At 37.4% G+C, this 15,731-nt stretch overlaps 1 protein-coding gene across 1 annotated transcript; it reads right to left on the bottom strand.

The window, feature by feature from the left end:
- Positions 1 to 284: 284 nt before the first annotated feature.
- Positions 285 to 12,017, bottom strand: ALB (albumin). The gene is made up of 15 exons (XM_010223713.2): positions 11,879 to 12,017; positions 10,419 to 10,479; positions 9,364 to 9,496; positions 8,703 to 8,917; positions 7,868 to 8,000; positions 7,138 to 7,235; positions 6,060 to 6,189; positions 4,936 to 5,150; positions 4,233 to 4,365; positions 3,439 to 3,536; positions 3,139 to 3,277; positions 2,441 to 2,664; positions 1,769 to 1,901; positions 710 to 766; positions 285 to 475 (listed from the first exon to the last, which is right to left on the bottom strand). The coding sequence occupies exons 1-14, from the start codon at positions 11,958 to 11,960 to the stop codon at positions 716 to 718; spliced, it is 1,845 nt and encodes a 614-aa protein (XP_010222015.2). The 5' UTR covers positions 11,961 to 12,017; the 3' UTR covers positions 285 to 475; positions 710 to 715.
- Positions 12,018 to 15,731: the final 3,714 nt, after the last annotated feature.

The following is a 15,731-nucleotide window of genomic DNA, read 5'->3' as shown; positions in this document are numbered from 1 at the left end:
AAGTTGCTTGTCACCTTATACAGATGGAACAGTTCTTTTGAACATTCTTTTACTATATAAATAAAATTGTTGAAGTAAATTATGAAAATGTTCCTAAAATTGAGTCAGGATATTCAAATCTGACTGACCTACTTGTGTTTATTGATGAGTAGGACATGTACATACTTTACAGAGCAAGAAATACAAGAGAAAGAAAATAATGGACTGCCTATGGTGTCCATAAATGTGCTGCTAGAGTAGCTCTCTAGGGAATATTGATAGTGAACAGAAGACCAGAATGGATGCAGATTTATAAAGCTTTTATTTATTATTCATTTTTTTCAAAGTAATAGGATTGAAAAGTTTCTGAAAAAGCATGTGGTTTGACAAAACACTGAAGGTTTAAGGAACAGCCATTCAATAACAGGGAAAAAAGGTCATGGGGAGGAGAAGTTGCACAGAAACACTTTATCTTCTTATTTTCTCCACTGGCAACCTAGATGGGAGAAATTAAAATAATTATTTGGTAAAACGTAGCATACTACTAGGACTGCACTCTTCTGCTTGCTGTATCATTATGTGCAGATGATAAGCCATACATTAGAAAAGGCAAACGCCCAGTGGTTCAAGGAAACAGGATGATTATTTGCTCTGAAACAATTACCTGCAAAGGTGGTTAGGGAATGATAGATAAATCTTCCAATATATGCATAGTATTGCTGTTACCTACCGTGTATTAAGCTCCAATTCCTAATATGGCTCTGCTCTGGACTATTAGGTTTGCACCCTGGAAAAACAATAAAAGCAGTTGTGAGAGAAATGAATCAAAGAGAGTAAATCATATAGTGCCTGAGTATAAACCTTTCCTAAACCTCAAATCTTGTGTCTGCGTTACAGGTAAAATGATAGCTGTAACAGTGCTTTCTAAATTTAAAAACTGTGCACTCCTATATGTTGGCTATCTTGCAAAGGTAGAAAATAATTTTTTTAGAGTGAGTATTAAGTAAGTTGTTCCAAGATCTTTCTAATATACTCAGACATGTAATAGTTGGGTTATAAATGAAGTCAATAGATAAGCAGCTTACGATATTGTTAATACAAAATCTTCAGTATTTAAAATGATAATGCTTGCTCTTTGCAAACTGACATTTACATTTGTTGCAAATGCTTGGAGCCTGTTAAGCAATATTGCTGTAGATGAGCCCTTCCTGAGATTATTTTAGGAAAGAGCAAACGCTAAATGAATGAACGTGTTTGCAGCTAACTGGTTTGAAGAAAACGGAATCACTGTTCACAGGACATAATCAGATACACTTGACCTGCTGTGATATCTATATTTATTACAACTCTCATAATTTACTCAGATGCACTCTTTACTGATAATTCTTAGTGCCCTGGAAGAATCTGTACCCCAAAAGGAAGTTCATGTGTGTTAAATATCTAGCTTCAGTTCTTAATATTTTTCAACTACAGTTTGTAGAATCTTCATCCTTGGAGAGGCTCAACACTCTCCTGGAGAAGTCTCTGAGCAATGTCCTCGAACCTAGAACTCAGTCCTACATTGAACAGAGGATGGGTCTAGAAGACCTCCAGCATCACTTCCACATGAAATTATTCCATGACTACAATCTGTGTGTAAATCAAGATATACGTTATGTTCTAGAGGCAAATTTATGGCAAAGGCACATGGACAAGCAGCTGTTGCAGTCTGAATAACCCTTTCATACATGGCTTCCTCTTGATCAACCTGTATACTTTTTTTTTTTTAAATAAGGGAGAGAAGAAATACCTCTTCTCCAAAGCATGTGTCAATGTCTGTTTGCTTGCAGCACTTGTCTACCATGGCAGTGAAACCATCAGAAATTGTCTTTATTTGTTCTTCTGTCATCTGGGGTTTGCGTTTGATGAGGTTGATAAGCAATCTGAAAAAAAGCCATAATATGCAATTAATGCTCCCTGCTGTAGTTTGATTTTCCAGTTCATAATATCCATTAATATCTGCAGAAACGGATCATTTTGGGGGCTTTCTGTCATGCCCAGAGGAGCCTACATTGGTCTGTGACTTCAAACTCCCTGTCTTCCAGAATCATCTTTTCCTTTTTTTCCTTTTTTTCCCCTTTTCTTTCTTTTTCTTCTCTCTGCAGTTAAAGATGAAAACGTTGCCAAGCCATTCTGAACGGTGACTGAATTAAGTACACTGGCTGTGGATCTCTATAAACCTGGCCAGCTAGCGAGTGGATTTCACTAGGAGAAAATGTCTTATTTTGCCTCTCTTCAACTACATGATGTCACGCCCTGGCAAGTTTAATACAAACACAGATTTTGTCCAGTATTCTCTCTCTCTCCAGTGAGCTTCGTGTCACATACCAGAAAAGAGTTCATGTAGTTTACCTCCTGTCCCCCAAAGAAGAGTTACACTGCAGGAATTTTTCTACTTTTTTTTTTTTTTTTTTACTCTTACTTCATCTGTCCGTCTTCCCGTTCAGCAGGAGTAGCAGTGCACAATTTTTCATCAAAGCTGAACATATCAGGATTAAATGGTGGAGGCACATATTTTTCATCTGTTCCCATGGCAGTGAAACATGGTCTCCTGTTAGAATAGGAGTCGCTGCAGCAGTGTGTAACTTGGTCATTTACAGGTGTAGCCTCCTGTCTCCTGCACATATCCTCAATCACAATGCTCAGCTGAGAAAAGAAAGCAAGGACAAACACTAGTTAAGACTGCAGTAATAGAAGGAATGTGTAATGCTTGTGTAATTGCAAGTAGGGGCTCTCAGATCTAAACGTGGACTTAAAATAATTTACTTGATATATATTGCTGGTTCTGTGAACAATTTGACCATTATGCTAAATTCAGTAAGTACAGTTTTCTTGTTAGAAACTGTTTAGCTTTCCTAAATGCAAGTTTCCATTGACCTAATCAAAGTGACTTTTGCTTTCTGGGGGGAGAATAAATTGAGCTATAACTTTCACAAGCTAGACAACTATTTGGGTTCTCATGTCCATTAAAAATTAACAGCATTCAAATTCTGTTATGTGGGCACTTAGTGTGGGGTTCATAAACAAAATCATTGTATCTTTACCATTGTATCAAAATACAACATTTTTGAGAACAAAAAAGGTAGAAGAGGAGTAGGGAGAATTAATGAATCCACTCACATATCCCTCAGAACAAGGTAGGCGTTCGGCTTCAGGAAGCTTGCAGCACTTAGCACCAACAGCCGTCATTTTTTTTCCAATTTCAAGCAAGGTATCAGTTGATACCTGAGGCATTTTCTTAGTGTAGCGGATCAGAATTCTGAAAAAAAATATCAAAAAGATGGTTTGCGTCTGAAGTTTGGTTTTCTGAACTGAATCACTGAGATGGACCAGTGAAGTGAAAATAGAAGCAAAATCTGAATAGATCTACCCAAATCAGGTATGAAACTGCACTTGAGAATGCTTATTGGAAATACTTACGCTTTGAGGAAATCGTGTTCACCGTGGGCAGCAAGAAGATCACAGTTTACCTTTACAACTTCCTCAGTTTCTTTAATATGTTTTTTCAGTTCTTCTTCCTGCAAATTAGTATCAAATTTAATAGTGACATTACGTCAGGACATCCTGGTCACAGTCATAGTAATACACTTTTTGGTCTCTTCTAAATCTCATTAGCTGTTAGATAACCATTTTACAAGTAGAATAATTCTTTCAGCTGAGAATCTTAAAATGTTTTGATCTTTCCCACATCCTATAAATTGAGCAAGTTCTTCCAATGTGCAAGCTGAAGCGTAAGAGGTGTGGTTTGTATTGCTGATATTCAGATGAATTAGGTGTGTAGCCTAAGCCTGCACCACCTTGTCATGCCATACTCGGTACCTCAGATCTGGCCACACAGGCTCCCACCATAGTCAGTTAACAGGTGTTCAGTACATGCAGTGGAGCCTGCAGAATAATTCAGTTAATCAGCCATTAGTCTTTTAACTTAGAACAAGCTAGATCACTTTGGAGAAAGAGATGCATCAGTCAGTGGAGTAAAACTAGTCTGGGACTTCATAAGATGTCCAATTAAGTTAATCCTTGTTCTGTGAAGACTCTCTATCTCTGTCATGGGCACTGGATTGTTTCCTCTCCCTTCAGAATTCCAGCTTCTCCTGAATCAGTCTCCTGAAATGCTTCCTGTCTGGTCTTCTATTGGAGCTCCTCAATCCAATTGTTTCTTGATAAGTACCAACCAAGCACTCGGTTAAGTACAAAGAAAGCACTACACTTACAGCATGTGCATAGCACTCAGCAGGATTGTCAGTCTTGCAGCACTTAGTCAGGAGATCTTCATAGCCCTTCGCAATTCTCAGAATCAGCTGAGTGGAAAACTCAGGGTGTCTTCTTCCGTACTCATAAACAAACCTGAAAGACATAACCTGACAGTGTTAGGGCTAAGGAATAACATGCTACCTTCTTTGTGCATAGAAAAATGACAATGACAGTTATTCAGATAGGATCAAGTAAGCTAGAAAATGAATCTTGAATGTTCACTTTAGTATGCTGTAGCCATTCTATCATCAGCCAGCAGAGCAAAGGCAGAAAAAGCAAAATATTGTCCCGGAATAGAAGGTTTTTGAAGCACAGAGAGGCCCTGAATAAAAGCAGGCACTGATAAATGCAGGTTTCATAGGAAGGATAGTGTGGAGCAAGAACAGTCACAAAGCATGAACGAGAGACCAGAGCTGAATTTACAACACTAGTCGCACTGAACTTCCATTTGGTCATCTCTTTTTTCCTCTGAGTGCAATCAAAACACCCAAGAGGACAGTTTTTTCTGGTGTTGTGAAATGCTATAGCCCAGAAAAAAGAGTCGTTAATTTAAAAGAGCAGAAAACCTGGACCTCATATTTTAATCACAGAAGATTAATTTATGTAGTGCTCCCAACTTCTCTGCACTTAAACCTACTCGTGCACGTGCTTGGCATTACTTACTCTCCCATGTATAAGTTATGGTCAGCCTCAAAGTGTTTACACACTTCCTTGTCATGTATGTATCTTTCAACTAGTGAAGGGAGATCTTCAGGTTTCTCATCGAAAGCTGAATCCATAATACACTGGCTTCTCTCCACAATTGGTTTGTCACAGCAGCCTGTGATTTTGCTTGAGAAAACTTCAGGTTTAGAGCACATATAGTTCACAACCTCTGCCTGTAGAATTAAAACACATTATTAGACAAGTTATGAAATCATAACTTAAAATTAGATCAAACTCCACTCTTTTCTAGGGTCCTTTCTTTTTGTTCAGGTCACCATTTCACTTAGGTTTTCTAAAGAAATCAGGTCTCCAAAGAAAAAAGAACTATTGGAGAGACTGACATTTCTGTGCCTGTTGAGAATGATGTTTGCTGGTGGGAGTCTGGGGAGAATAAGGCTCCCTCCTGAATCTTAGAAACAGTAAGAAGACAAGTAGTCTGGAAGGCAGTGAAAGTCACTGAGTGGTCTGTCACAAAGGACTTGATTCATTGAATTTTAGTCCCACCATATGCCTACCTCTTACACAGAAGGCAATATTAAAAAAAAATGTGTCATAAAATCATGCTGTTTACAGTTTTGAGAACTGTGTTTAGGTCCCAGGAGGGTAGACAACATCTAAGTAAAATTACTTTTGCAGTTTGCAAGTCTTTTCATGTGAGCTGCCCTCTAGATTTCACTGGCACTACAGGAAAGCTGGAATAATAGCAGTACACGTAGCAGGACCGGAAAAAAAAATCTGCCCTTCTTGCCTCCGCTTGCTCTGTGTACTTGGCTCTCGACTTGGAGTGAATAAATACCATCTAACAACCTCCCTGATGAATGTTTTGATTTCAAGCAAAGAGACATACTATAGTTTCAAGTAATAATTTCTTGTCGATATCATCATAAAGGGCTTGAGCCAGAACTGGTCAAAAATCAAGCATCAGTAACAGTTATTTACACTGGCCACATTTTTTTTAGTGGCTAAGGAACCCACCATGAGTATTGAATACAACTGCTTTGAACTGTGAATGAACAGATATAGAAATTGTCTTCCTAATATTTTTCAGATATGTAAATATTTTTGAAAAATATGTAGCTTACCCTGTCATCCATGCACTCCACCATGTCCCCCTGACAGCACTCTTTGTAGACACCCTTAAGATCACCTACAAGTTTATGAAGTTCTGAGAATGGAGCCTTGGGATATTTCTGGCTAAGACGAGCAAGTTTACTAGAAAGGAAAAGAAGAGGAATTTGATTTAAAGCTCAATATTGAACAGAAAATTTGCAAGTAATTCAAACTTACAATCCTCTAAATTAGCAATGTTTGAAGGAAATATTCATCAATTCTTCTCAACTAACTTGAGCCTGCTAGAAAAATATCCACCTTTACTCACTTACCCAATGATCTTTTAAAGTTGAAAGAAACAAGTTTGTAATTGCTTATCAGAGATCGCCATGTTAGGGGATTCTAGGGAGCAGTTCTCATTCTATCTCATTCTACCTGTGAAGGATCTCTAGACTACCTAGCAGAGATGCCCATAGTCTTGAATTAAATCTTAAAATTGAAGTTGATGTTATTTCATATGGTGATTCTAGTAATCTCAGCATATTAGAGGAGCCACAGAATCAATGCATTTTCCTGTGTTTTGGCAGGTGATCCATTAATCATTGCAGAAAGTCCATCTTAATCTTAAAAGTCTGCATTTGGCAAGAACTGTGATTCTGCCAAGTTTGACATTTTTATTGCTTTCAGGTTCAAACTAGAATTTGAATTTGCTGTTTACGAATATGGTTATCACAAAAAGCTGCAGGCACAGCTTTGGCAAAGACACAGGTTAAACACACTGGAATGTCTCATTCTGAGTGACACCCTAGTGTCCCACTCACATCCTATCAATCTACAATAGACAGGTTTCACTTTGCTTACTGTATTTATAAAGAATTAAGTCCAATATTTAAAAATAGTTGGGCAGAAAAAAAACACTGCAGGCAAATCTTAGGTTGAAAGGCTCAGCCTGTTGGAGAATGCACCTCAGACAAAAGCATTCTAGGAAGTATCACAAATACAGTTTCCAAACTCTGCAGATGGAGTTGAATTGAATGTGCTAATATTTTTCCCTTGAGTAATTTCTGGTTTAGGATGCCAACTTCTAATAAAATAGTGAGTGGAACTTACTCTGCTTGGAAAACTCTCTCTCCAAACTTCTTAAGGATTCCACAAGTATATTGATGCCTCACACTTATTTTCTTGGCTTTTTCCTTTATGGCAAGGGCCTGTGATAATAGGATGCACATTGTTATATTAAATTGATCAAGTTTAATGGAACAAGAAAAAAAAATCTGAAAAGTCCACTTCAGAAACACAGCAGATTAACTGTCTGATTAACTGTGAAAAGCTAAGTAGAGCCTTTCTTAGTCCTGACCAGTTCATGGTCCAGTATCCGGCTTCTAGCCTACCCATCCTCCACTGCTCACAAAATATTAATTTAATTGAAACTCTGTGGCCTCAGAGAAGCTCAAGCTGTCCTTCAAAGCCTCACAGTGACTACATGGAAGCTGCTGGAACTGACAAAGGAAGAAATTGGCTCCTGCCATCCTGAAGAAATCTTGGCTCCTATTCCCAAAAATGCAAAAGTGTGTGGAAGTTACCTGATACTGAGCCATATAGCTAAAACATGATTAATCCGTTCCCTTCTATGCAGATTCTTTCTGCACAGTCATACATAAATGGTTACTGAATCTCACCATGAGAAAGCACAGTTCGTTTTGGAACTATAAAACATGATTTGACATTGGTCTTTTAAAATCACTTTTAAACTTAAAGAGAATTGCTGCCAAGAGCAGAAGAGACCTTTCTCCAGCAGACTAAAATGCTGTTTTTACCCGAAGTGAAAAGTCTGATCTACCTTTTCATCCAAGCAAACACCGATATTTTCTGCCTTGCAACAGGTTTGAAGTGCATGCTCATAATCAGCAGCCAGACCAAGGATTGCAGGGGCATACAGGAAGGGGTTCCTTCTTGCAACAGTATAGATGAAACTGTAAGAAAAAAGGAAAGCATAAGTAGTGTACTCCAACAAATGGCATCAAATCTCTGTATGGCTTCTCTTTTATTTTTAGTTTCCCAATGAAAAACTAATGATAAACACCTATTAATGATAAATGCAGTGCTAAACTTCAGTGTTTCCACAACAGAAGGTAGTAATAGAAGGATGAGCTCGCTCTATCATCTTCACTGAGTCTGATTTTGTATGCTTTTTTAAAAAATGCATTGTCAAATATCAGCAAATTTTGATTTTGAGAGTGAAAACAGTAATCAAAGTCCATTTTTTCAATATTTTTGGCCAAATTATATTCTCTTCACTGTCATCTCTTTTTGCCTCTTTTCCAATTACAATAAGGAAGCAGAGGCAGATGGTGGAGCAAGTAAATTACTAAATCGATTGACTTAATACTGTGATTTTCATTTTTTTAAAAAATCCACAGTTACAGGTGTTTTGTTTTAGCAAAACAATAACAACAAATAACAAAATTTAACTATAAAAATGTGATTTTTTTTAAAAACTGAAATTAGAGCGTTAGAAACCTATTCTAGCTTGACTGACTAGCTGTTTTGTGCATGCAGATAGGAGATTGCATGCTTTTTCAAATGTTCTATATGTCTGCACACTCTGTTTACCTTGGGAATATTCCTTTGTAAAACTAAACATTTAAATAATAGGATATAAGTGTTTTTCTTACTGTCCCAAAAGTGACACTCTGTTGTCCTGGTACTCCGTGCATATCACATCAGAAGCTGGCCTTTCATAGGGCTGAACGAAGTCTGGGTGGTGAATTTTAAATGACAAGAAACACTCGTTTCTCTCAGGATCAGATTTGGCACAGCAGTCGGCCATAGCACCATATGAGTCACGGAGTTTTTCTACTTGGCAGATTTCATCCAGGAAAATTGAGGGCTAAAAGGGAAAAATGATACGGATCAGAACTAAAATTATTTATGAGAAGGGTAATGCATATTCTCTTTCTTTGTAAAAGAAAATCTAAATTTAAAAGGTATTTTTTATAGATAGGACTTGGAGAATATTTCAAAATGATCCATTTTTTCCTAAAAATTTCATGAAGTTTTCCTTAATGTGATCTAGTATGAACAGCATTACAAAAAAAAAGTTTATTAAAAAAAATTCAAGTTTTTATTTATAATTTAAAAACACACTGTACCATAGAGTGATGATCTTTCACATATATTCTCACTAAACTGAATTTTCAGGTGAATTAAGGAAGCAGAATTTGGAAGCACCAAAACCTGAGAGTCTGAAACTATCGGGTATTAATCCTCAACAGGATAATTTTGGTAGCGGCACAAAAGTAGGAGAAGCAGAATACCAAAGGAATCCCTGCATACCAGGGACTTTGTGCACTCAGGATCATCCTCATGGGCCACACACTTATGTGCCAGGTCAACAACATCCTTCACAAGCTTGGACAGCCCATCGTAAGAGCATCTCTGGAGATACTGGGCAAATGTAATCATGGAGCTGAAACACAAAGCATAGTTTGGAATATGTAGGTAAGAAAAACAACAGTTGTAATTCCCAAAGAGGTTCTTAATTCTGAATTGTTAGTTCAAATGATATGCACAAATGGTTAGAAGCAACATTAGAAGCAACACAGAAAAGACTGTGATTTGAATTTTCTATCCTTTCTATCTAGCTCATTCAAAAGTACCACAAACTAAGCTGTATTAGCCATTGTTGTATAAAAGATCAGACTTCTTTTCTTCCGGAAGTAGTTACATTCCTGTCAGGGACCTCTGCTATTCCCCAAACCATTTTTCTAAATCAAATAATTGAATTCTCTCAGAACCTTGTCATAGGTTTATTTTAGGGATTGTTCATAGAATCATAGAATGCGTAAGGTTGGCAGGGACCTCTAGAGATCATCTAGTCCAACCCCCCTGCATACTCAGGGTCACCTAGAGCACGTGGCACAGGACTGCGTCCAAGCGGGTTTGGAAGATCTCCGGAGAAGGAGACTCCACAACCTCTCTGGGCAGCCTGTTCCAGTGCTCTGTCACCCTCACTGTTAAGAAATTTTTCCTTAAGTTCCCGTGGAACTTTGATGCTTCAGTCTTTTGTTTATGTTTCGTTCCTGAATAACTTCTCTTCATTCGAAGATTACCAAAACTACATTACTCATGCCTATGTTATTTTCATAGAAGGATCATAGGATTTCTCATACATTTTGCAGAAGGTTGTGTTCTCAGGGACCAAGAAGGTCATCTTGACTTTTGCAGGTCTAAAAGTATCTCTAGGCTTAGCAAGAAAGCTAACTTTATGCTAAGGTTCAGTGTGGCACGTATTTTTCTTGCTAGCTCATATAGGGCTTTTTTTCCTGATATTGGACAAAAGAAAGGAAAATGGAAAACAAGCAGAAATTACAAGTTGAGCATTCACTTACACTGCTTTAAATGTATCTTCTTTCAAATCATTGAACCGATGGGCAATTTCACTCTTGTGCTCTAGGAAAGAAAGGAAAGACCAATGATGCTCATTGTCACATTTGCTTGCTAGATCCCTCAACGAATACGTTCTGGTCAGTCTGGGATTTTCAGAGTTCAGCATTTACCAGATCCTGTGCTTAATGAAGTTATATTATTTTGAAACACGCAGCACTTGTTAAATGCCCACCTCTGTATGGCATATCATCCTGGAACTCTGTACTGCTTTTCAGAGAATTTTAATCTTAAGCTTTTTTCACCTCATCTTTCTGAGGGAACTCAAGTGTGCCATTGGTATGACTCTAATAGAGTATTTAACTCTGTGAACATACTCCTAATTCAAATATTTAACATGATTGATATGGGTAATTGGTAAGGGTTAGCAAACGTACTCTTCATAATGAACAATATGATAATGTCTGCATTATAAATAAAAATGCAGCTGCAGTCTGACTACATACAGGTTAGTAGAGTTATCCTTTTTTTCAAACATAAACTTATTTACTTGGCAAATTCATATCCTTCTTTCAATGAATGCATATCATGTGTGTTCTTCATGAGTAGAAAAGCAGAAAAAAATCCCTCACTTAGTTTTGATGATAATAAAGCAGCTTGTAGTTATATTATACTATTGGTCAGAAAGCTTCCCCAAAGCTCTCCAAGCAGATACTGAGGCAGGAGGCCTCAGTTGTGACTGAACAAGATGGGGCCACTTTGTTTGGGAAGTACCATCCAACAACTTTTAGCAAACATGCACAACAATTCCTCTACCTCAACTGAGGTCAACAGACCTGCATTGATAATAATGGATAGAGTGCTTATAATTGCAAATCATATTTAAATTGCTGTTGTTCGATGACATTTCCAGACCAGCTCCAAAACATCAGTTTTGTTAAATTTGGGCCTTTTCATACTCTAAATTCACAATTTCATTGAAAAAGAAATCTAGGTTTTGTTGCAGAAATATTTAACTATAATCTTAAGTTTCATAACTTGTGAAAAAATGACCCAATGGGCCAGCGTTACAGCCCAGACTGGTATTTAGATTTTTGACGTACCGGCCACCTACTGTATCTTAGTTGGTGAGGAAGTTACATTGGAAATAGCATTTCTAAGAGAGCACTTCCAGAAGCACAGTGCCTCCACTGGCTCCAAGGTGAAAGGAACAGGTTCTGAATGATCAGCCCCTCTTCACGCAAAGGACGTGTTACCGCGTTTCCTTGCCTCATTAAAGAATTGCCTGGAGTGGTCCACCCATCCCTTCAAGACTCCTTTGCTCAGTTCTTTTCAAGTCAATGAAAATTTTCTGTTCTCTTTCGTTGACTTTGGATCAAGTTCTCAAAAATTGTTCATGAAATTACATTAAAGTCATCAAAATCATGTAATAGACTGTAGAAGCAATTAATTAGTCCATTCTTACCTGAGTCTCGAGCAACTCTCAGATTTCTGGAAGCAGCAGAACTAAAGAGGAAAATAAAGGAAATTAACGTTACCCACTTCATGGTTGCAGATTATTATGTGGGCTGAATTACTGAGAAAATGCTAGGACGATTGTAGGGAAAGCAATTGTTTATATACTCTTTACGGACAGTGTTTGTCAATTATTAACCTTACAGTTGGCATTTGTAGATTTCCATTTGGTCTGAAGGAGATTACAAAACTTGGAATGTCCTTGCCAAAAATGAATTTGATATTATTTGTTTATTATGTTTTACTTTGGACCTTTCTGTCCTGAAGAGGTTGAACCTTCCAGCACCCAAATAGATAAAGTTTTGCGTAAATTTCCTTATCAAATTACAAACAAGAGGTTCAAGGCATCAGACAAAAATGTCATCAAGTCTAATCCTATAGCTATGCTTCTCTTTTGCTAGTATTTGTTCAAAACACAGCAGATTGGTACTGTACAGTAACTGTTCGCCCAGGTAGGATGCAGTTCACGTTCACTAGAGCATTTATTAAAGCATTTAAATTTTAAATCACTTTACAAGATAAGAAATTGCAAATTTCTTAGGATATTCGAGGTGCTTTAAAGTCCTGCAGTGACAGAGATAAATTGAATATCTGAGAAACTGCATTTCATTTTGGAATGGCACGAAGGCACAATTGAATCTAGTCCTTTATGTGGTTTAAAAATAAGTACATCATGGTAAAATACAGGGATGAGCACAAAGATACTGGTAAATAGAGTCTCGAATTTCAGTTAACTTCTGAATTTTTAAAGAAACAGAAGTTACAAGTGTGGAACAGGTAGGAAGGACAATGTATCTCACAATATATGTAGTTCCAGAGTGTAACAAGTTAATTCAGACACTGAATCTGGGTCTGTTATTTGGAATTGTCACTCTTAAACTACAAGAGGCTAATTCCTGCCATACACTTAGGGTAACATTCAAGAAGAATGCTGGCCACGCAGCAGAAGGGCTGATCTGAGCATCTGATTTGCGAGGCCAGGTTTTCTTTTTCTATGACTGCTATTATTCATGAATAACTGCCAAATATATGCGCGAACATTTGCAAGAACTCTCATTTCAAAATTTTTGCAAAGAATTCTCATTTACATTAACGTGCTTGTAAGAGTCTCTTCATTATGCACTGCTCTCCTCTTTGAAAGGTTTCTATTGATCAGTCAGTAATTTAAGAGACAGGAAGAATTGTGAAAACTGTATACGCTGCTCCAGGACATGGAATAAAACTGGATTTTTTTTTCCAGAATATTTAGTTAGAGTTTAAAAAAAAAGGAAAAAAAGAAAAAAAAGTATTTGATATAGGAATAATTACATATTGGTAAAATACAGCGATGAACACTATGAATGCAAAGACAGAAGTAAAAGACTTCACTTCCGGTAAAATTCCTCAAATTCAGAAACCAACTGAAACTTGTGAAGGGATGTAGTTCCACCGTGGGAAATACTATGATTTACACCAGCTGACTTCACCATGTTTTACTGGAGAGCTGATGGAGAATACATGAGAGCTAAAAGAGCACACTGTTGTTGGAGGGGCTAGAAGCACCCGTTTACAAAGCTGACATCAGTCAGTCCTTCAGCCTCTTTACTAGCAAACGCAGAGAAGTATTCTTACCTATTGCAGTCAATTACTTAAGTTTTAGTTTGCAAATACTCTAGAAATCTCAGGAATTAGACAGTCACCAGTGTGCTAAAAGCTGTTAAAACCATTGTGATAGTATAGCCAGCTTGAAAGCTCTCTACCACTATACTGGTGTATGATGAGTGTGGGGTATGGACTGAATGATATCTTTTTAAAAATCCTGCTTTCACTTGTCTGGGATGCTTTCCACATCCCTCCTGATCTCAGGTGTTTACCATGCAATGTCCACTAACAAAAAGCAACATTTTCCTCCCCAGTGATTCACTATCTTCCCCTCCTCCTAGAAATGTAGATGCCCTAGATGAGCCAAACTGAGGGCAAATCAGGACGATAGTTGAAATGGTAGCTCCTCTGCAAATCCTGTTCATAATAAGGTAGGGTTTAGGCATATAGGAGACTTCTGGAAGAAATCCTTTTCCTCTCTCCCCTTCATAGCAAAGGGATTGAGAAATGGGTGAATGACAACAGCCAGCAACAGAGAAGGACCTTTCAGAGTAGCTTCCTGAAGTACCTCTCTCACTTGTGACTCACCTCCTCTCCTAATCACGGGGCAGAAATCAGCAGGTTGAGCAGTACTACCTAGAACTCTGGTGTTTCATGGGCTAGGAAGGATACAGGATGTGACAGAAGTCAACCAAAGAGCTAACATTTGCAAGCATCCCTTAGGCACTGACAGAAATTACTTCCAAGAAGTGCTCAATAAAACACTTTAAACATGTGATCAGTCCCATTAAAATTAATAAAACAGCTTACAAGCATAACAACTAATGTAAAACTGTATTAGAAAATGAGAATGACCTCAGTGCTGTTAATGTTAGTGATAGTTCAGCAAAACCCACTTCTACTGCAACCACAGAATATGTGTGAATATGAATTCAGACAAATATATAGATCTAATGCCCTTAACAGGTGATTAGCTGGAATTAGGATGGAGAAGCCCACAAAGCTTAGAATCTTATTGCTGAAAGAGTAATATAAAAGGAATAAGGACACATCGTGCTAACTCTAAAGTTCAATCTTTAAGGTTCTCCAAAAAGGAAGTTATTACTGAAGAGAAAAAAAAAAAAAAAGAGAGAGAGAGAGAGAGAAAAAAGAAGAAAAAAAAGGAGTGGCTGACATTTCTTCTCGAAGAGGCTCTAAAGCAGATGGATTTCCAGATGACCTGTGATGGGCCATGCTCCCACTGCTGCTCTCTGCTCTAGCTGAAAACCTGCAGCAAAAGCTCCTTCTACCTGGAGCTTTTTCCCCTCTGGTGGTTGGATTTCCCCTCGCACACCTATTCCCAGTACACTGCCAGACGTCCTAGTCTTCCCCAGCACCTTAGTGCTGGTGGTAGCAACTATCTCGATATAAATAGAAGAGAGGTTTCCTAAGACTTCCTTAGTCTTAATGCACCCTGTTAAGTTCACTTTTTATGAAGGAAACAGTTTTACCAGTATTTTATATTACTTTTACTGGGACTTGAGTTGCATATTCAATTTTCAGTTTGTAGGTATTCTGACAAAATCAAAAAAATATGTTTTATATAAAAAGTGTTCTGAATCAAATGAAATGTCTAAGTCTAAAACATTTTCAAACAATTTACATTTAGAAAAATACCAAAACTATGCACTTTTCTTTCAGAAAGCCCATTATGTTCTTTATGAATAATTGTGTAAAACCGAAATAAATTTTAAGAACACTGAGATACAATGAAATCTGTACAAGCTGTTGCTTTTGCAAAGAAGCTTAACATTTTCCTAAGATTACTCATGATATCTTTTCAGGGAAAAAGTAGTTTTCTTGTCAGTGTTTAGAGGAATAAGGTTTTATTTTAGAAATTAAGGGTGATGTGATTACTCTAATATAAAGAATAGTAGGGGAAAGCAGATTTCCAGGCAAATTTGCCATTCTGTTTGTTTTGTTTCATTTTTTCCATGATAGATAGAGAGAATATTTTCAGGTAGTTGTAGCAAAACTCCATCCCTCTGGGGAATAATGGGAACTGTGATAAATAATCTGAACCTTTCAGACAGGTACTGCTTTACCCCAAGAAGACCCCATGGAAGAGCTCTTTAAACCCTTCAGTCTGTTATCAAACCTACTGATATTATCCACTTCTCAAAGAATAAAAAATAAACAAAAGCTTGTGTTTGTTGATAACAGTAAACTATCTATAAAATGCA

Source organism: Tinamus guttatus, unplaced genomic scaffold (genome assembly GCF_059628265.1).
Source record: "Tinamus guttatus ecotype Peru unplaced genomic scaffold, ASM5962826v1 Tinamus_guttatus_pri_ptg000140l, whole genome shotgun sequence".
Classification (NCBI taxonomy): Eukaryota; Metazoa; Chordata; class Aves; order Tinamiformes; family Tinamidae; genus Tinamus; species Tinamus guttatus.
Note: the sequence above shows the minus strand (reverse complement) of the source record. Positions and strands in the feature narration are given on the sequence as shown.